The sequence below is a fragment of the Sus scrofa genome, chromosome 6 (assembly GCF_054392235.1).
Source record: "Sus scrofa isolate SSC_HxYL_T2T_F1_AM1 chromosome 6, Sscrofa_HxYL_maternal_Yorkshire_Landrace_v2.0, whole genome shotgun sequence".
Classification (NCBI taxonomy): Eukaryota; Metazoa; Chordata; class Mammalia; order Artiodactyla; family Suidae; genus Sus; species Sus scrofa.
In genome coordinates, this window is record NC_139388.1 from 38,861,216 (window position 1) to 38,881,171 (window position 19,956).

General features: G+C 37.8%; 2 protein-coding genes across 22 annotated transcripts in view; one reads left to right on the forward strand and one right to left on the reverse strand.

The window, feature by feature from the left end:
* Positions 1-174, reverse strand: part of PHKB (phosphorylase kinase regulatory subunit beta) — a 199,113-nt gene extending 198,939 nt beyond the window's left edge. For 12 of the 20 annotated variants that reach the window (XR_014805945.1, XR_014805944.1, XR_014805948.1 and 9 more), the window contains exon 1: positions 62-174. Coding sequence is in view for 5 of the 20 variants with exons in the window: in XM_013998278.3 (XP_013853732.2) it covers positions 62-128 (67 nt within the window). In the remaining 15 variants the exon portion in view is untranslated. Of the gene's footprint in view, positions 1-24 lie in introns of all 20 variants that reach the window. The other 8 variants (XR_014805943.1, XR_014805942.1, XM_084960343.1 and 5 more) reach the window with 2 other exon arrangements.
* A 252-nt stretch (positions 175-426) lies between these two features.
* Positions 427-19,956, forward strand: part of ITFG1 (integrin alpha FG-GAP repeat containing 1) — a 237,069-nt gene continuing 217,539 nt past the window's right edge. For both annotated transcript variants that reach the window (XR_014805953.1, XM_021094239.2), the window contains exons 1-5: positions 427-645; positions 2,142-2,214; positions 8,312-8,457; positions 9,555-9,612; positions 10,820-10,894. Coding sequence is in view for 1 of the 2 variants with exons in the window: in XM_021094239.2 (XP_020949898.2) it covers positions 438-645; positions 2,142-2,214; positions 8,312-8,457; positions 9,555-9,612; positions 10,820-10,894 (560 nt within the window). In the remaining variant the exon portion in view is untranslated. The remainder of the gene's footprint in view (positions 646-2,141; positions 2,215-8,311; positions 8,458-9,554; positions 9,613-10,819; positions 10,895-19,956) is intronic.

The following is a 19,956-nucleotide window of genomic DNA, read 5'->3' on the forward strand; positions in this document are numbered from 1 at the left end:
CGCTCGAGGGGGAGCACCACCTACGGTGCGCGTGAAGGGGTGGCGCCCCAGACAGCCAAACCTGAGCGCTTGGTCCGGGCCCTTCGCTCCAAGACCTTCCAGCTCACTTCGGGCCTGAGCCCCGCCATCGCGATCGGGCCGCTGCTTTGGCCGCCGCCCCCAGGGCCGCTTGTCAGCTCCGCCCGGCCGGCCCCGCCCCCCCGCGCGACACTGTCGGGAGGCGCGCCGGCCGGAAGTGAGCGCGAGGACGAGCTTCGCCCTGGCTCCGCGGCGTCCCGAGCGTCAGAGGGGCAGCCCTAGGGGAGAGTGCGATGGTAGCCGGCCGCAGCCGTACGGACGTCCGGGCTGCGCTGTTTGTCTCTCGGCCGGCAGCACGGTGCTTTCCGGCTGCCGTCAAGCGCGGCAGTGGGCTGGAGGGCGGGGGCCGAGGGGCTGCCATGGCGGCGGCGGGCCGGCTGCCGGGCTCCTGGGTGCTGCTGGCGCCGCTGCTTGGGGGGCTCGCGCTGCTGGGAGTCGGGCCAGTCCCCGCGCGGGCGCTGCACAACGTCACGGCCGAGCTCTTTGGAGCCGAGGCCTGGGGCACCGTGGCGGCCTTCGGAGACCTCAACTCTGACAAGCAGACGGACCTCTTCGTGCTGCGGGAAAGTCAGTGCTTGCCCGGCCCTCCCTCTGTCCGCGTACTCCTCCTGGTGTTCCCCACACCCCTTGCCCGGATGGCCAGTCCTCCTGCATTTCCCGGACCTTCTCTCCCAGCCCTCTCTGACTTTATTTCCAGCATCGTTGATAGCTTGCGGGTTTTCTACATCTTATTCAAACCCAGATCCCGACCCTAACACTCCACAGTTTGATCCACTCCCACCAGCCTTAGAAACACGGCAGTCTTGTTTTGTTTTCTTTCCCTGATAGGACCCAGCCTTCACTCGTCCATCCGCGTTTTCCTTACGGAATCACCTGCCTTCCAAAGGCCTTCCTGATTCCCAGCAATCTTTGTAGCTTGCCTCTAAGTTCCTTCCCAAGGCCCCGTCATTCCTATCTGCTTTACTTCCTCCAGCCTCCCTTCCCCTTTGATCAGCTGCAGAAGGTGCAACTTGACAGTTTCCTCCAATAGAGGACTCCTCCTTGCCCCCTAATAAATCCAGTGTCTTATTGGAAAAGGATTTTTAAACTGCAGGGTTCTCCCTTTTGTGTGCATAAGATTTCCTTGCTTTGGCCACCACCCTAGACTCCAAATCTCTTCTTTCTTCAGCTCGAGGTTCATGGGAGTTCTTTAACATCACTAAACAAACTTTTGTAAATCTTGATGCTTAGGGCATTAGAGGCTGTGAAAGAAGGCAGTGAAGCCCTTATACAGAGTTTGATGGGGTGTCGGCCCAAATCTTTGGGGGCCCTTGCCAGGGCCCCAGAGCCTCTTGTGGACCCTGAATGTTTTCCATATCTTTGTATAGCTCCATGTACTGCAAGAAGAGTGCCTTCCGCCTAACCTTTAGCTATTCCATCCTAACTGCATACGGGGACTCTCCCCTTTAAATATGCCCTGTGTTTTGAATAAACTGTCTCGAAAGTCTGATCCAATGAGTGCACTTTGAGCTCCAAAAATGCATCAACCTGGGGGATGGTTCTACAGGAGACACAAAAAAACAGTCTTTGATTCAAGTTTTTCTGCTTAAATACAAAGTCACTTCCTCGTTACTACTCAGATACCTACATACGATAGGAGGTCTTATGTCCTTGATGTGATGCATCCATATGATGAAGTAAATACCCTTGTAAGGAGGCTGAGGTGTTGGGTTTGAGGAAGGCAAGACTTAATACATAGTATAGTTATAATGCATATTCTTTGTATGCTTCTTTTAAGTCAATCGGTATGACTCTGGCAGAAGCCATTGGCTTCAATTTGTCTTGACCAACTATATTTTTCCATGTTTATCCTTCTAATTTCTCTGCTGCTTTGAATACTGAATTCTTAAAAGCTGTTAGGAATCTCCATTCCAGCAGTCTAATAGGACCAGCCTTGAGAGGGCAGGTATACTAGAGTAAAATAAAAGTTTTCTTGTTGAAAACAGTGCCCAGAAATCTTCTTGTAAGCACTGATTGGATGTCTTACCAGGAATATTTTTCTAATATATATTCACTTCTTTTAGGAAATGAGTTAATCGTCTTTTTGGCAGACCAGAACGCACCCTATTTTAAACCCAAAGTAAGGGTATCCTTGAAGTAAGTACAAATGTATTCGTTTCTGTAAAAGTCATTACTGTAATAATAGATATGCAATAACTAGTTGGATTGTCTTTGAAGTCAGTTTAACTGTAATGCGATGTTGTGATATAAAACCACTAATTGTGAGTAATGAAGCACCTAATTTATTAGGAAAATTTGTGAGCATACCAAGATTTACTTTAAAAAATAAATAAATTTGGGTGAATCCAAGTCTGTTCCCACATGAGCACTGTCTGCAATTTGATATGCTTTCTTGAATTCTTTGCGGATTGTCCCTCATCCTGAGTGTGCTTATGGGAGTAGCTCACTCACACACTCACCATGTCAACTATGTGTTTTTTCGTTGGTTCAAGGGAAGAGTTTGCACTGGGGTCAGTATTCTAAATTTTTTTTTGTTTATTGACTGATTGCATGGTGGCTGATAGGTTGATTTTGATGAAATTGAAATCAAGCTAAATTTTTCAAATGTTCAAGTAATAGGTCATACACACACCCCTCTGGCATTTCATGAAACGCAGTGACCCTCATTGATAGTGAACCAATACATTTTTGAAACTACAAGAAGCAAAATTAATTGCTGTCTGAAAAAAGAGATGAGGTGGTGCAGGCTAAAGTGGCAGCTTCTACAAAAGTCATGGGGAACTTGAGCTTGACCTTAAAATAAGTAAAATCTAGGTGAGAGCTTTCAAGTTTGGGGATACAGCATTAACAGCATGGGGTGAGGAAGAGGTGACAGAAGTGGAAGATACACTTTGGAGAGTTGTGAACTAAGAAGATGAGATCAGGGCAGACTAGGAACCTTCATGAATATCAGAGAGAATTGAACTAGATCCTGTGAAACATGTGGAATCATATATTCTTGTTTAAAGGAGAGGTGATGAAAACCATATTTGAGATTGATTTGATTTACTTGTTAACCTTGTGCAGATGAATTGGTATATGCAAAAATCAGAGCTTACTTAGGAAATTGTCCCCATATGGGCTAATGAGTACTCAGATTCTATAATATTAGAATATATATAAACATAGAATATATAGAATATTCTGTAGTATAGTATTAGAATATTAACTTAGACATATGCAAATAAATTGGCCTTGAGTTTGAATATTGAGACATTGAGGGGAAAGTTATAAATGGATAAACAGGAGATTCTCCCTCTTGAGAAATGTTCCTGGGTAGTGGATGTCAGCATGCTTGGAGTGGGGAAGGAACAGAAGTTGGTAAATGTTACATACAAGAAAAGAACTGGCTAGAAGTGATTTTTCACGGAAGATTAAAAGTAAGGAAATGTATGGGCTAGTAAAGACTCGGGTTTCACTGAGTTTTAAAAAAGTCCAATTAATTTCTTTTCTTTAAATTAATGTTTTATATACTCTCAAGTTTGGAAACTATTTATTTAGTATACTTTTCAAAAAATAATTGTCCTTCCCTGGTTTCTTCCCCCATTCCCTTGTTTCTTTATCAAATTTTATCAAATATCAAAATTTGTGTGTTTTTTGTTTTTGTCTTTTTGGGGCTGCACCCACGACAGATGGAGGTTTCCAGACTAGGGGTCCAATCTGAGCCACAGCTGCTGGCCTAAGCCACAGCCACAGCCACAGCAACATAGGATCCGAGCCGGGTCTGCAACCTACACCACAGCTCACGGAAACACTGGATCCTTAACCCACTGAGTAAGGCCAGGGATCAAACCTGCAACCTTATGGTTACTAGTCGGGTTCGTTAACCACTGAGCCAACTATCAAATGTTTCTTTATCAGCTATCAAAAGTTTCTTTAAAACTTTTAGCTGTTTCTTCTGGTATTTGTTTCCACATTTTAAAATAAGTTTTTACATTGTTATATCTCGAGTTAATATCTTCATCTCTTGGGGTGTTTGTTAGCATAGACAAGATTTAGCATCTTTAAATTATCTCCATCTCCATACAATTAGATCCTATTTTTAGCTAGGTCAGTAATGTGTACATTCAGGCCATGCAGATTATGTGTACTTCAAAACCAAGCAGTGTGCAGTATTTCATTTCTTTACAGTTTTTACCTCTTAGAGTAAATGATTGCTTTTTAAAAAATAAATGGCATCATCTTCTGTGTACATATCCTTAATTGCTTTGCAGATGTTCCATCATATCTGCCCCATATCCGTTGTGCTTTTTTCCCCCATTGAGTCCTCTGCACTCCCTCTCTAATCAGAAATCATTCTCTAGGCCTCTGCAGAGTTACTGTTTGGAGACTTTCCCTTTGTTATTCTCTGTTTGATCCCTGTGATTTGGCTCCTGTGCCACTTTGTTCTTTGCTTCTTCATTTCCTGCACTGAGGTGTATCCTTCAGGAAATCCGTGAGAAAGGATGCACGAGCATGTCCTTCTGTTTCCATGGCCTTTTTCTACTCACTCTTTGATTGGCCTATAGTCTTCTGGCTTTCTGGATTGCTATTTTAAAATCCAATGCTCTTCTTTTTCCTAATCCTAAAAATATGACTTGTTTTTAATTTTGGAAGCTATTAGGTTCTTTTCTGTATACCTTTTTTATGAAATATTGTCATTTGTCTTGGTGTAGATTATTTTTCATTTATTACTCTGGTCATTTGGTGGGCCTCTTAAGCTGGAGGCATCTATCCTTAGGGACTTTTTGAAGTGTTATTATATTGTTTCTTTGATTTTTGTTGTTGTCGCTGTTCTCTTTCAGGAATTTCCGGTAGTTTGGTTTTTTAACTGCCTGAGTCCATCCATTATTTCTTTATTTTACCTGTGTTTTTGTTATTTTGTGGATTTTCTTCCTTCCATGAGGTTTTTCTCAATTTTATCTTAAGCCTTCTACTGAATTTTTTAATGTTAGCAGTCATATTTGTTATCGCCAAAAGTTTTCTTCTTCTCTGATTGTTCTTTTTTTCTTATCATGCTGTTAGTTTTTGTTGTTTTATTTTAATGGATATGTTTTCTTTTCTTAGGTATTTTGGTGTGGTTTTGACATTTTCTTTTGTTCCCTCTATTATCTCTATTTTTTTCAGATTCCTTATTGCTGTTTGTTTTGGCTCTCTTTAATATTCATAGTCTTCTTCTAAAGGCAGGTATCTCTTTAGTATTAAGAATAAGGTACTAAATAGGTAATTGGAAACTGCAGGATGGGACTTACTTCCTGTTTCTTGCCCTGTGGATGAGTCCATGACTGACTGGCATTCTATAAATTTGGCAGAGCTAGGGGTAAGGGCCAGATTGTTCCTTTTGTAGACTTTCCATTAACTCCTTGTTTTAAAGACCAAAATCTTACCCGTCTCCTGTTACTTAATTTTTTTTTTTTTTCTATTCTTTTTAGAGCTGCACTTATGGCATATGGATGTTCCCAGGCTTGGGATTGAATCAGAGCTACAGCTGCTGGTCTATGCCACAGCCACAGCAATGTGGGATCCAAGCTGCGTCTGGGACCTGCACTACAGCTCACAGCAATGCCAGGTCCTTAACCCACTGAGTGAGGCCAGGGATTGAACCCGCATCCTCATGGATCCTAGCTGGGTTCATTAATCACTGAGCCACAAAGGGAACTCCCTGTAACTTAAATGTTATGTAATGCCTGAAACTTCACAAAAATAAACTACCTGGTTGTTATCTTGCTGAGCAAGAAAAAGAAGGAACCATTACTCATGATACAGACTTTCAGTTAAACCTATTTTCAGCCTACTATCTCACTTTTACCTTCTGCTGTTTTTGGCAACTCCAAATTCTGAGCCTTTTTTAAAGGTTCTTCAGGGCAAAACTCCTGGAACCTTTTTCTCTAAGCGCTTTAACGTCTACAGTAGACCCTTGAATGACATGCTTCTGAACTGCACAGGTCCAGTTATACATGGATTGTTTTCACTAAATGCAATCAGCAGTACTACACTATCTGTGATTGGGTGAATCTGTAAATGTAGAACCTCGAATATGGAGGGCCTGCTGGAAAGTTGTACTCATATTTTCTACTCCACTGTGGGTTGATGCCTCAACTCCATGTGTTCTTCAAGGGTTAGCTGTTGTTTCCTTGCTCTGCTAAGTCAATTAGCATCCCTTTGTCTGCTATATCCTTTCATGATCTCTCTGTCTTTGAGGATTATACATTTAAAAAAAAAAATTCATTCCATCTCATTTTACTGGGTTCTTTGAAAGAAGAAGAGACAAATGCATGTGTCAATCTGATATTTTTAAAAGTTCTACTTCCTGTTTTTACGGACATAAAAGAAGCAGGGCAATTTTAGAAATGAAACCTGATTAAGTTAAATTCTCATCTAATCCTTTGTAATATATTACTGTCTATTTCAGGGTACTTTTTGCCCCTAAATCATGAATGTATTTGAACAAGTATTACTGCCAGGTATGTGCAGTGTATGTATATGACTGCACGTGCATACCTACACACGTATACATGCTGAGATATACCTGTTAACTGCACCCTGCTACATAGCAGCAGGTGCAGTTGCTATTCATTATTTTTAAAGACCAGATATTTTTCCTGGAAAGGTTAAGGTATTGTTAGAATTCTTTGCTGAAAATGACATTACGGAATTCCTGTAGTGGCTCAGCAGAAACAAATCTGAGTAGTATCCACGAGGACACAGGTTCTATCCCTGGCCTCACTTCGTGGGTTAAGGAGCCGGAGTTGCTGGGAGCAGTGGTGTAGGTTGCAAACATGGCTTGGATCCTTTGTTGCTGTGGCTGTGGCGTAGGCTGGCAGCTACAGCTCTGATTTGACCCCTAGCCTGGGAACCTCCATATGCTGCAGGTGCAGCCCTAAAAAGACAAAAATAAAAAAAAAAAAAGAAAGAAAGAAATTGACATTACCAAAAATATTTTCTCATAATGAGTATCAATTTTAGAGGCCGCCACAACTGAATTTGAATTTCAGCTATTCCATTTAATTAGCTGTTTATCAGTGGAAGCTACTTAATTGTGCCGGTCTGTTTCCTAGTTTGTTCAGTAAGAATAACAATATTTGTTTAAGGTGATGGAAATTAAATTATCAGGTAATAGCTCTCAAGCACTTGATGTAATATCTGAGATATAGTAAGTAGCTGCATTGAAATAAAGTGATGATTCCATTGTTTTTCTTAATTATTCTTACCCTTTCAGTATTTTGCTCATTTCTGCTTTAATAAAACCTGTTTTATATATACATATATGTGTATATATATATTTATATATATATATATTCTCGATGCAATTTAGAAAATAATTATCAATAAACTATTTGGAAATTCACTGTCTTGCTATTTCCTCCTAAATAGACCTAAAGTAAATTGAATTTAAGGTCTATTTTTTGGTTGGGTCACTCAGACAACATTATGACAAGACCTCAGAATGTTTTGTTAAGTTTTCAAAGTTAATATAAATGATTTTCGAATTATTTTATCATTAAAAATGTAAATTTTTTAAAAATGTAAAATTAGGTAGGTATGTATGTTTTTTGATAGTGTATTGTCAGGTTTGGTAAAAAAAAAAGAACTTACTTTTCATTGTGAACCTTGAAAGGCTTTCAAAAATAAAAGGATTATTTAGTTTTCACTGTAATTTCAAATCTGCATTAAAATAGAAAATTATTTTTATAAGTAATATCTTTTAACTGATAAAATAATAGTGATACTCCTCACTGCTTTAGCAATTGATCATGAGCCTCCATTTTTTATGAACACCACCCATATGTCCTGGTATCTTATAGAAAAGAGTTAGGTAAAAGGACTAAGCCAATGCTGAATATAAAACTGAGATTGCTCTTAATAAATATTTCAGATTATTTTTGTTTCTTAAGACTCTCTGCATCCAGCCTGAATTCTTTCATAGACCAAAGACCATGAAGGCCTACCTACATGAAGGATAATAAGATATTAAAGAATATAAAGAATAATATATATATATGTATGGCTGTGTAACTGAATCACTTTGCTGTACACCAGAAGCTAACACATTGTAAATTAACAACAGTTAAAAAAAGATAATGAAATTAATCAGTTCTGTGAATTTTTAAATTTTGCACTGAAAATATTTTTGTGTGGTACAGATACAGAAGTGTCCTTTTCTATTGTAACTCTGCTGGACTTTTTTTTTTCTTGAAATGTTTATTTCTTTTAGGAATTACAGTACATTGATAACAAGTGTAGTCCCAGGGGATTATGATGGAGATTCACAAATGGATGTCCTTCTGACATATCTTCCCAGAAATCATGCCAGCGGTGAATTAGGAGCTGTTATCTTCTGGGGACAAAATCAAACATTAGGTGAATTTGCTTTAAGAGTTTTTTACGTTTATCACTGGATATTAAAGAGAAAATATGCCTGGTATTCTTAGGTAAATGGAAGAAAAATATTGTTCTTAAATCAATTCAAAAATGTAGTTCTTAGGTATCAATAATTGTCTTTTTCTTTTTTCAACCTGGAGTTGGTCTGGGGTTAATTCCAGAGGATAAGACACTCTTGCAGGCTTAAGGAAGAGAGAGATATATTAAAGGATTTTTATGCTTTACGGAGGTATTGGAATAGCTAAAGAATAAACACTTGCTTGAACTTTCAGGAGCAAACCTCAAAACCTTCAAAGAAGCCACTGCCTTTTTACCATCAGAAAGTGGCCAGTTGAACAAAAACAGCCAGAAAGACATTTGCTCACCAGCAAAATAGATGCCCTGCACCTTGCCTCTTGGTGCTCACAATTCAGTGATCAGTTAGACAGAAATAGCAGAAACACAGCCCTTACCTCATTCCTGCCTCCCAAAACTCACAGTGTATCTGATTGGCAAGGCTTATATTTTATTCAGAAGTGCAGATGCAAGGATAGCTGAGAAACACTGTTTGGTTTCTAGTCTTCCCAGTACAGGAGAACACAAAAATTTAGAGTAAAGGTTGAGAGTCAGTCTACCATACCTACCCACAAATCTTCAAGTCTTATCTGAAAAGCCAATTAATTATACGAAATGGACACCTTTGTTTATGAAGCCAGATTTCAGGGGCAGGAGGAAGGAGGGCATGGACATTTTAGAGTCAAGTACTTTTGCATATATTGGCTTACCTACACCAAAAGCTTAATGCTTCTCTAGTGCTTCATTGTGTATAAAGAAGACTCATCTAAGAGATTTTCAGATTCAACACCCAAAAGGAAGTTGCTGTAATACTGGTCTTCAGCATAGAATAAACTCTCCCAATATTTTATCTTCACAAACTGATGTCCTTTTAAGTCAGATTTATTGTGTCTCATTAATGATAATAGTTGGAGCTAATTAGAGATGAATCTTGAAAAGAATAAAAGAATATTTTTCCCTGAGTTCAGATATCAAAAATAATATAAAATGTCTATTCATTTACATATTTTCTTTTTCTACAGATCCTGACAATATGACCATACTCAATAGAACTTTTCAAGATGAACCACTGATTATGGAGTAAGTATGTGCTTGCTTCCTTTGAATGAATGATATTTAAAGTTATAAAGTCTTTCTCTTAAGAAACTACTTTTCCAAGTATTGACTCGAAATTCATTCTCCCTTTAAAGTTGATCATGGTCTATACTCTTGATTATGTATTTGTTTGCCATGATAGAAGAAAGAGGAAGGTGCACTCAGTATTTTGGAAAGAGGAAGAGATTAGGTTTCTGCTTTAGTTTCAATAGCCTTGAATGTATAGTTATGGATCTACATTGGTTCTAGCCATGTCTTTACTCAAAGAACTAAGATAACTGTCTTCAGGTGAAACTATTAGTGCCTGATTGACAGATATGAAGGATACAGGATTTTCTCCGGCAATTTAGAAAAATTTCTATGTTAAGGAGAAACTCTGTCCTTTTTTACAAATCTTCCTTAGTATTAGCATCGATCGCCTCAGAATAGACTCATATGTCAGGATAAAGTTAATCCACATTTCAGGATTTTTTGGTAATGATGGAGATATCATTTGGGGAGCCAAACAAAATACAGCCACATTCTTGTTTCCAGTGCTGCCTTTTGTACCATTATTAAAATCATAGCTGTACATCAGTAGATCAGTGACAACCAGAAGTCTGAACTCTAAATTCATGGATTAATGTTTTTGTAAGTACTCAGCTGGATTTCGTAATTGGGTATTTTTTCATTGCTATTATAATATTCACTGGCTAGTATGAATTTTTATACCAGCTAGGGATTACTTTTGTGAGTTATTTCTCCTAAGCCCATCTAACCAATCAAGGAGGGTCATGATCTGAAATAAGTGTCTGCTTATCACTCAGAGATAGGCTAGGCTATGCAGAGGTTAGAGATTACACCACAATCTCACAACAAATGTTTATTTTTTGTTCACACCTCATGTCCAGTGTGGGTCAGTGATAGGCTTTGCTCTTTGCCATCTCTCAGAGCACCTACAGGCCTCATCCCCTGTGGAGCTAGATCATCTGAAATACATTCTTCCCATTGCCAAGAGGGCTGGAAGGTCCAGTAGCAAAAATTAAAAACACTTTGGCCTCAAAGTGACACATGTTATTTCTAACATTCACTTAACTACAGCAGATTCTGTTGTATGTCTACCACACCTCCCCAGAGTTGTTGTTTATTTTCTAAACTAAATTAGACATGAGAATAGAATAGATGCTTAATATTTTTAATGTTTTCTTTTCAGCTTCAATGGTGATTTAATTCCTGATATATTTGGTATAACAAATGACTCCAACCAGCCACAGATACTACTGGGAAGGTGAGTAAATATGATTATCTTGTAATTAATTGTACATGTTGCTGTTGCAGGGACTCTGTATCTGTGTGAACTGAGTGCTTTAACCATTGGAGGGGAAAAAAAAAAGCCCAGCTCATTGGAAATCTTTGTTCTTTAAAGATTTTTTTAGAGAGCTTTTGATCAACATGTAAGCTTTCTCAGTTTGGATTTGATCTGCAACTAGTTTCTGTGTAGGGCCCACTTAATCCTTTTATCCCTTTGAAAGTTAAAGATACAAATGTTATAATTCCCCATTTGAATATTGGTTCATTAATGGAGTTCCATTGTGGCTCAGTGGGTTAAGGATCCAGCATTTTCACTACTGTGGCTCTGGTTACAGCTGTGGCACGAGTTTGGTCCCTGACCCGGGAACATCTGCATGCAATAAGCATGACCAAAAAAACAAACAAACAAATAAATGTTAGTTCATTCATGTTTAGAAATGGAAGGATTTAATTTAAGTAGTATGGATAGCCGCAGTCTTGATTAGATGCTCCACCTTAGGTTAGCTCCCAGACTATTGATAAGCCTCATTCCTGTTTTCTCTTATTTGTCCAATAATTACCTTCCCTAAGCTCTGCAGACTTTTTTGTGTATACTCTATCCTTGACCAGCATGTGTGCTAGGGCTCTCTTATTATTCAAGAATGTCATTCTTTGGGAAAACTGCCTAGAATATTGGAATTCAAAGATCTCCATTATAATTCCTCTAGATTTAAATAGAACTGTCTTCCTAACACAGGAATTCATGATAGCAAGATACTTGTCATGAGATACCTTCAGCTCGGTTAATTTTTTTCTGTATTTGATAAAAGCAAACATGTAGTTCAGGAGTACAGAACACATTTATTTACTCTTTTGACCTCCCAGCAAATGCAAAAGAACCGCCTTTATCAATCTGTCTTCCCAGATACTAAAAATCTAATGAGTTTTCCTTTTATGTTTTGGAGAAGTAATGTATTTTTGTGATTAGTTTCTGAAATGTGATTCATAGGCACAAAAATGAATAAATTGTCATATTTGAGCTATTCTGAGGAGAAACTGTCACATTTCCAATCACTTTTTCCTAAAGTTTTAAATAAAGAATGAGTGTTTTTTATGCTAGTCATAGTGACCTTTGAAAGACTTACTGTGAATGTTTAATGGGAAACCTAATTTTTCCTCAAAGTTTGGAAAATATCTGGAAGAGACCCCTGCTTTAGAGACCAACAGGAAGGAGCTCCTGCTTCAGCTTTGCCGCCGTGTCTGGGAGGAACTAAGTGTGGGTGGCATGGGGGAAGGTACGGGCACTCTTACTGCACCAAGCCCTGCCTGTTGTGATTGAGAATGTGACAGTGACTTCTGGCCTGGTTTATTTCATGGTAACCTCCATTTTAGTGAAAGAAATACTTGAAATTTCTTTAATATGATGTGTTCTGAAACAGCTATTGTAGAAAATTAGAAAAGTGAAACCTATTATCTTTGTGGCTTTCCTACTTAATCTATAAGAAAACTCTTAGAATATCATGTGATAATGTCATAGCTTTTTTATTTGTTCTGATTCTATATTAGATTTTTTTCTGTGCTTCTTGAAAAGTAAGCATTGCAAACTTATTCTGCCTAAAGATATGGTCTCTTTTATTTTTTTATACATTATACTCTGGTATACTTCAGTATATTGGAGTAATACACTGATATTTTATGATATTTTCTTATTTAAACTTCAGTTACAAATTAAGCATTAGTGGCTAACCATATTATAGGTAACAAATTTGTATCCAAGATTTGTCCTACTACCAGTTTTTAAAATGGAGTTATAGAAATTGGCAGTAAAGGAAGTTCTCATTGTGGTTCAGTTGTAATGAGCCCGACTAGTATCCAGGAGGATGCCAGTTCGATCCCTGACCTCACTCAGTAGGATGAGGATCCAGTGTTGCCAGGGTGTAGGTCACAGATGTGGCTCAGATCCTGCGTTGCCGTGGCTGTGGTATAGGCCAGCAGCTGTAGCTCTGATTAGAGTGCTAACCTGGGAACTTCCATGTGCCGCAAATGTGGCCCTAAAGAGAAGAAAAAAAAAAAAAAAAAGGAAGGAAGGAAGAAAGGAAAAGAAATTGGCAGAAAAGTATTTCTGTCAAGAGCATCGTTAGGATGACTGTAGCCTAGCATTATTATGATTCAGACAACATAAAACTAAATATGTCCTTTTGAGGGCAGGCATTGATATGTTACAAAAATAAGAAACTTAGGAGTTTCCATTGTGGCACAGTGGTTAACAAATCTGACTAGGAACCATGAGGTTGCGGGTTCGATCCCTGGCCTTGCTCAATGGGTTGAAGATCCGACTTTGCTGTCAGGTGTGGTGTAGGTTGCAGACACGGCTCGGATCCCGCGTTGCTGTGGCTCTGGCGTAGGCCAGTGGCTACAGCTCCGATTAGACCCCTAGCCTGGGAACCTCCATATACCGTGGGAGCAGCTCAAGAAAAAGACCAAAAAAAGAAAAAGAAACTTACTTATTGATATTTAGCCATATCGGTTTTGTAAGTTATGGAGATACATGTAGGGGTGTAAGTGAAAAAGCTATCGGCATTGACATTTTGGAATATTCTCATGACCTCTGATTGGCAGCCCAATCTTATCTATCAAGAAATCTAACCTACTTTTTACAACTTAAATATTGTGCTTTATTGATATGTCAGGCCCAAGATTATCTTTAATTAAGTTTGTGTGGCACCTTAATTTTATGGGAAATTTTGCAGTCATCTTTAAATATTCCCATGGGATTGTGCTGGATTGTGCCCAGTGCAAGCATGGAAACAGGAGATTGCCCACAGGTGAAGCTAGCATGATCAGTGTAGCTGGAGTAAGGGTGCAAGTGGTTCGCCTAAGCCAGCAATGGTGTTAGGTAGAAGACTGCCTTTTAATTGGTACAAAGAGGGTTATCTGACAGGGACAAAAATGGTGCTAAATCTGCTGAGGTGCTAGAGATAATTGAAGTTTGTTAAATGTCCAAAGGTGAAGCTTCAGTTTACACCTCCAACTCACTTTATGATGACTTAAAATAATGTAATGATGTGCCACATTACTTAGAAGTAACACCTAGCTATTAAGTGTCAGAGCAGCTTTCATAGTGAGGTGAGGTTATTATTAATGAGCATCGTCTATAAAAGGGTGTTTGAAATTGATGTTGTGTAAGCTTTTCGAATATTGCTTTTGGTATTGACATGAAAATAGTTGTACCTATAATCTTAATCAAGCCAAATGTAATATTGGTCTGTGCAGATTTCCTGGGACTCATATACTGAGTTCAAACAAATTTCTGGGTCAGGCCCAAGTTATATACCTGGGATTATTATTATTAATGTAGGTATGTGACAGACAAATGCTTTTGCCATACTGTATTTACTTCACAAGTGTTTCCATGAATATTTTGAATCGAATATAAATAGTGCTTAAAAGCAGCCATTTTTAACTGTTTTTATGTGGATGGGTGTTTTTCCTCCATTAGCAGAAAAAAAAAAAAACTATACCTGCTATTTAAATGTAGTTATTTAATCTGAATCCACAAGGAATAAATAAATCCCTATATTTTCCATGTAACTTTTTGTCTTCTCAAATTATAACCAATGACTGATTTATTAAATCACCCTTCATTTTTACTGCTGATTTTGTTTGTTTGCTGGTGCATTACAGAAAATATTACAAATATTAATCTTAATGAAATAATATGCTGTTGTGTCATTTCAATCTATTGTTTAGAAAAAATATGAAAATTGAGATTTATAATGCAAAAAAAACAAATAATCAAGACAGGTTTTAACTTTGTAATCATAATCTTAACAGCAAAAGATGTCTTTCAGGTGATTCATATTTAGAATTTCCCCAGCGGCCCCCTCCCTTTCTCACCTTATACATTGTTTGTATTTTGAACATCATTGTTTAACAGACTCTATTAAGACCTGAGAAATAAGTTCTCATTGGTATGTCCATAGAAACAGAGTGTCAGTTTTCTAACTTTTCTCTTTTTCTAAGGAAACTTTGCTATTAGGGAGACAAATTTATTTATTCTTCTATTGTTTCTTACCTAAAACTTTTTTTTCTCTTTTTTATGACTCAATGAATTTTATTACATTTATAGTTGTACAGTGATCATCACAACCAAATTTTATAGCATTTCCATCCCAAACCCTCAGTACATACCCCATCCCACGACCTGTCTCATTTAGAAATCATAAGTTTTTCATAGTCTCTGAGTCAATATCTGTTCTGCAAAGAAGTTGTGTCCTTTGTTGGATTCCACATGTAAGTAATAGCATTTGTCTCATTGTCTAACTGACTTAACTTAGCATGATAATTTCTATGTCCATCCATGTTGCTGCAAATGCCGTTATATTGTTCCCTTTAATGGCTGAGTAATATTCCATAGTGTATTGTGTACCACATTATCTTTATCCACTTGGTTGTTGATGGACATTTAGGTTGTCTCCATGTCTTGGCTATTGTATAGAGTGCTACAATGAACATTGGAGTACACGTGACTTTTCGAGTCATGATTTTCTCTGGATAGATGCCCAGGAGTGGGATTGCTGGATCAAATGGTAGTTCTATATTTAGTTTTCTGAGGAATCTCCATACTGTTTTCCATAGTGGTTGTACCAATTTACATTCCCACCAGCAGTGTAATGGGGTGTCCTTTTCTCCACACCTCTCCAGCACTTCTTGTTTGTAGACTTTCTGATGATGGCCGTCCTGGCCAGTGTAAGGTGGTGGTACCTCATAGTGGTTTTGATTTGCACTTCTCTAATAATGAGTGATGTTGAACATCTTTCCACATGTTTTTTGGCCATCTGTATGTCTTCTTTGGAGAATTATCTGTTTAGATCTTCTGCCCATTTTGATGGGGTTGTTCATTTTTTTAGTATTGAGCTGTAGGAGATATTTATAAGTTTTGGAGATTAATCCCTTGTCAGTTGATTCACTTGCAAATATTTTCTCCCATTCTGTGGGTTGTCTTTTCGTTTTGTATGGGGTTTCCTTTGCTGTGCAGAAACTTTTAGGTTAAATTAAGTCACATTTGTTTATTTTTGTTCTTATTGTCATTACTCTAGGAGGTGGATCTGAGAAGGTGTTGCTGTGGTTTATGTCAGAGTGTGTTTGGCCTATGTTTTCCTCTAGGAGTTTTATAGTATCTGGTCTTATATCTAGGTCGTTGATCCATTTTGAGTATATTTTTGTTTGTGGTGTTAGGAAATGTTCTAATTTCATTCTTTGACATGTGGCTGTCCAATTTTCCCAGCACCCCTAATTGAAGTGACTGTCTTTTCTCCATTGTATGTCCTTGCCTCCTTTGTCACAGATGAGTTGACTCTAGGTGCGTGGGTTTAGTTCTAGGCTTTCTCTCCTGTTCCACTGATTAATATTTCTGTCTTTGTGCCAGTACCATACAGTTTTGATGATTGTTGCTTTGTAGTATAGTCTGAAGTCTGGGAGCCTGTTTCCTCCAGCTCCATTTTTCTTTTTCAAGATATCTTTGGCTATGCTGGGTCTTTTGTGCTTTCAGACAAACTTTAAAATATTTTGTTTTAGTTCTGTGAAATATATCCATGGTAACTTGATAGGGATTGCACTGAATCTATAGATTGCCTTGGGTAGTATAGCCATTTTGATAATAGTGAATCTTCCAATCCAAGAGCATGGTATGTCTTTCCATCTATTTGTGTCATCTTTGATTTCTTTCATCAGCATCTTATAGTTTTCAGAGTACAGATCTTTTGTCTCTTTAGGTAGGTTTATTCCCAAGTATTGTATCTTTTTTATGAGAATGTAAATGCGATTGTTTCCCTAATTTCTCTTTCTGATCTTTCATTGTTAGTGTGTAGAAATGCAGTTGATTTCTGTGTATTCTGTGTATTAATTTTGTATCCTACGACTTTGCCAAATTCATGGATGAGCTCCAACAGTTTTCTGGTAGAGTCTTTAGGATTCTCTAGGTATAGTATCATGTCATCTGCAAATAGGAATAGTTTTACTTCTTCCTTTCCAATTTGGATTCCTTTTATTTCTTTTAGTTCTCTGATTGCTGTGACTAGAACTTCCAAAACTATGTTGAATTATAGTGGCAAGAGCAGACATCCTTGTCTTATTCCTGATCTCAGTGGGAATTCTGTCAGCTTTTCACCATTGAGAATGGTGTTCGCTGTGGGTTTGTCATATATGGCCTTTATTATGTTGAGGTAGGTTCTCACTATGCCCACTTTCTGAAGGGTTTTTATCAGAAATGGGTGTTGGATTTTGTCAAAGGCTTTTTCCGCATCTATTGAGAAGATCATATGGTTTTTATTCTTCAGTTTGTTAATGTGGTGTAGCACACTGCTGGATTTGTGGATATTGAAGAACCCTTGGATCCCCGGGATAAATCCCACTTGATCATGATGTACAATCCTTTTAAAGTATTGTTGGATTTGTTTTGGTGGTATTTTGTTGAGGATTTTTGCATTTATGTTCATCAGTGAAATTGGCCTATAGTCTTCTTTTTTTATGGTGTCTTTGTCTGGTTTTGGTATCAGGGTGATGGAGGCCTCATAGAATGAATTTGGGAGTGTTCCTTCCTCTGCAATTTTTTGGAATAGTTTCAGAAGGATGGGTGTTAGCTCTTCTCTAAATGTTTGACAGAATTCACCTGTGATGCCAACTGGTCCTGGACTTTTGTTTGCTGGAAATTTTGTAACTGTAATTTCAATTTCAGTACTGTTGATTGGTCCGTTCATCTTTTCTATTTCATCTTGGTTTAGTCTTGGAAGATTGTACTTTTCTAAGAATTTGTCCATTTCTTCTAGTTTTTCCATTTTATTGGCATATAGTTGCCCATAGTAGTTTCTTATGATCCTTTGTATTTCTATGATGTGTTGTAACTTCCCCTTTTTCATTTCTATTTTCACTGATTTGAGTCCTCTCTCTCTTTTTCTTGATAAGTGTGGCTAAGGGTTTATCAATTTTCTTGATCTTTTCAAAGAACCAGCTTTTTGTTTCATTGATCTTTTCTATGGTTTTCTTTGTTTCTATTTCATTGATTTCTGCTCTGATCTTTATGATTTCTTTCCTTCTGCTAACTTTACGTCTTGTCTTTTCTTCTCTCTCTGGCTGCTTGAGATGTAAAGATAGGTTGTTTATTTGAGCTTTTTCTTGTTTCCTGAGGTAGGCTTGTATTGCTACAAGCTTTCCTCTTAGAATGGCTTTTGCTGCATCCCATAGGTTTTGGAGTGTCATATCTTTGTTGTCATTTGCTTCTAGGTATTTTTTAATTTCCTCTTTGATTTCTTCAGTGATCCATTGGTTGTTTAGGAGCATGTTGTTGAGTCTCCACGTGTTTGTGTTTTTTGCAGATTTTTTCTTGCTGTTGTGTTGTATAGTGTTGTGGCTTGATATGATTTCAATTTTCTTAAAGTTACCAAGGTTGGATTTGTAGCCCAGGATGTGATCAATCTTAGAGAATGTTATGTGTGCACTTTAGAAGAATGTGCATTCTACTGTATTTGGATGGAATATCCTATAAATATCTATTAAGTCTCTGGTGTAATGCTTCATTCAGGGCCTGTGTTTCCTTATTAATTTTCTGTCTGGATGATCTGTCCATTGCTGTAAGTGAGTTGTTAAAGTCCCCCACTATTATTGTGTTACTGTCAATTTGTCCTTTCAAGGTTGTAAGCAGTAGCCTTATATATTGTGGTGAACCTGTGCTGGGTGTGTAGATATTTAAAATTGTTGTATCTTCATCTTGGATTAATCCTTTGATCATTAGGTAATGTCCTTCCTTGTCTCTTAAAATATTCTTCATTTTAAGGTCTATTTTATTTGATATGAGTATTGTACTCCAGCTTTCTTTTAATTCCCATTTGCATGGAAAATTTTCCTGTATCCTCTCACTTTCAGTTTGTATGTGTTCCTAGAATTGAAGTGGGTCCCTTAAAGACAGCATAAATACGGATCTTATTTTTTAATCCATTCACCCCATCTATGTCTTTTGTTTGGAGCATTTACTACATTTACATTTAAGGTAATTATTGATAGCTATGTTCTTACTGACATTTTATTAATTGTTTCGGATTTGTTTTTGCTGCTTTTTTAGCTTCCCTTCTCTTATTCTCTCCTTTTCTGGTTTGATGACTATCTTTAGTGTTGTATTTTAGTTGATTTTTCTTATTTCTGTGTGTATCAATTGTAAATTTTTGGTTTGCAGTTTCCCTGAAGTTTTGATATAGGAGTTTACATATATATATACGAGACTGTTTTAAGTTGCTGGTCTCTTAATTGCAAGTGCATCTCCAGTGTCCTACATTTGTATCCTCCTCTTCCCATGATTTCTGATTTTGATAGCAAAATTCTGCTTGGATGATTTCCTGTCTTTACCATATATATGCCTTTACTGGTGAGCCTTGTCATTTGTGATATTTTTTTTCTCATTGTGGCCTTTTCCCCTAGAGAAGTTCCTTAATTTGTTTAAAGCTGATTTAGTGTTGCTGAATTCTCTTTGCTTTTGCTTACTGTAAAGCTTTTGATTTCTCCTTCAAATCTGAATGAGAAGCTTGCTGGGTAAAGTAATCTTCGTTGGAAGATTTCTCCTTTCATCACGTTAAGTATATCATGCCACTCCCTTCTGGCCTGCAGAGTTTCTGCTGAAGATTCCCTTATATGTTATTTGTTTCTTTTCCCTGGGCTGCTTTCAGTATTTTCTGTTTGTCTTTAATTTTGTTCAGTTTGGTTAATATGTGTCTCACATGTTCCCCCTTGGGTTTATTTTATATGATACTCATTACACTTACTCAATATGAGTGAGTGCTTCCTTTCCCGTGTTAGGGAAGTTTTCAGCTATTATTTCTTCGAATATTTTTTCGGTCCCTTTCTCTGTCTTTCTCCTTCTCGCACCCCTATAATCCGGATGTTGGTGCATTTAATGTTGTCCCAGAGTTCTCTGAGGCTCTCTTCATTTGTTTTCAATCTTTTTTTTTTCTGTTCCGCATCAGTTATTTCCATTAGTGTGTCTTCCACCTCGCTTATTTGTTCTTCTGCCTC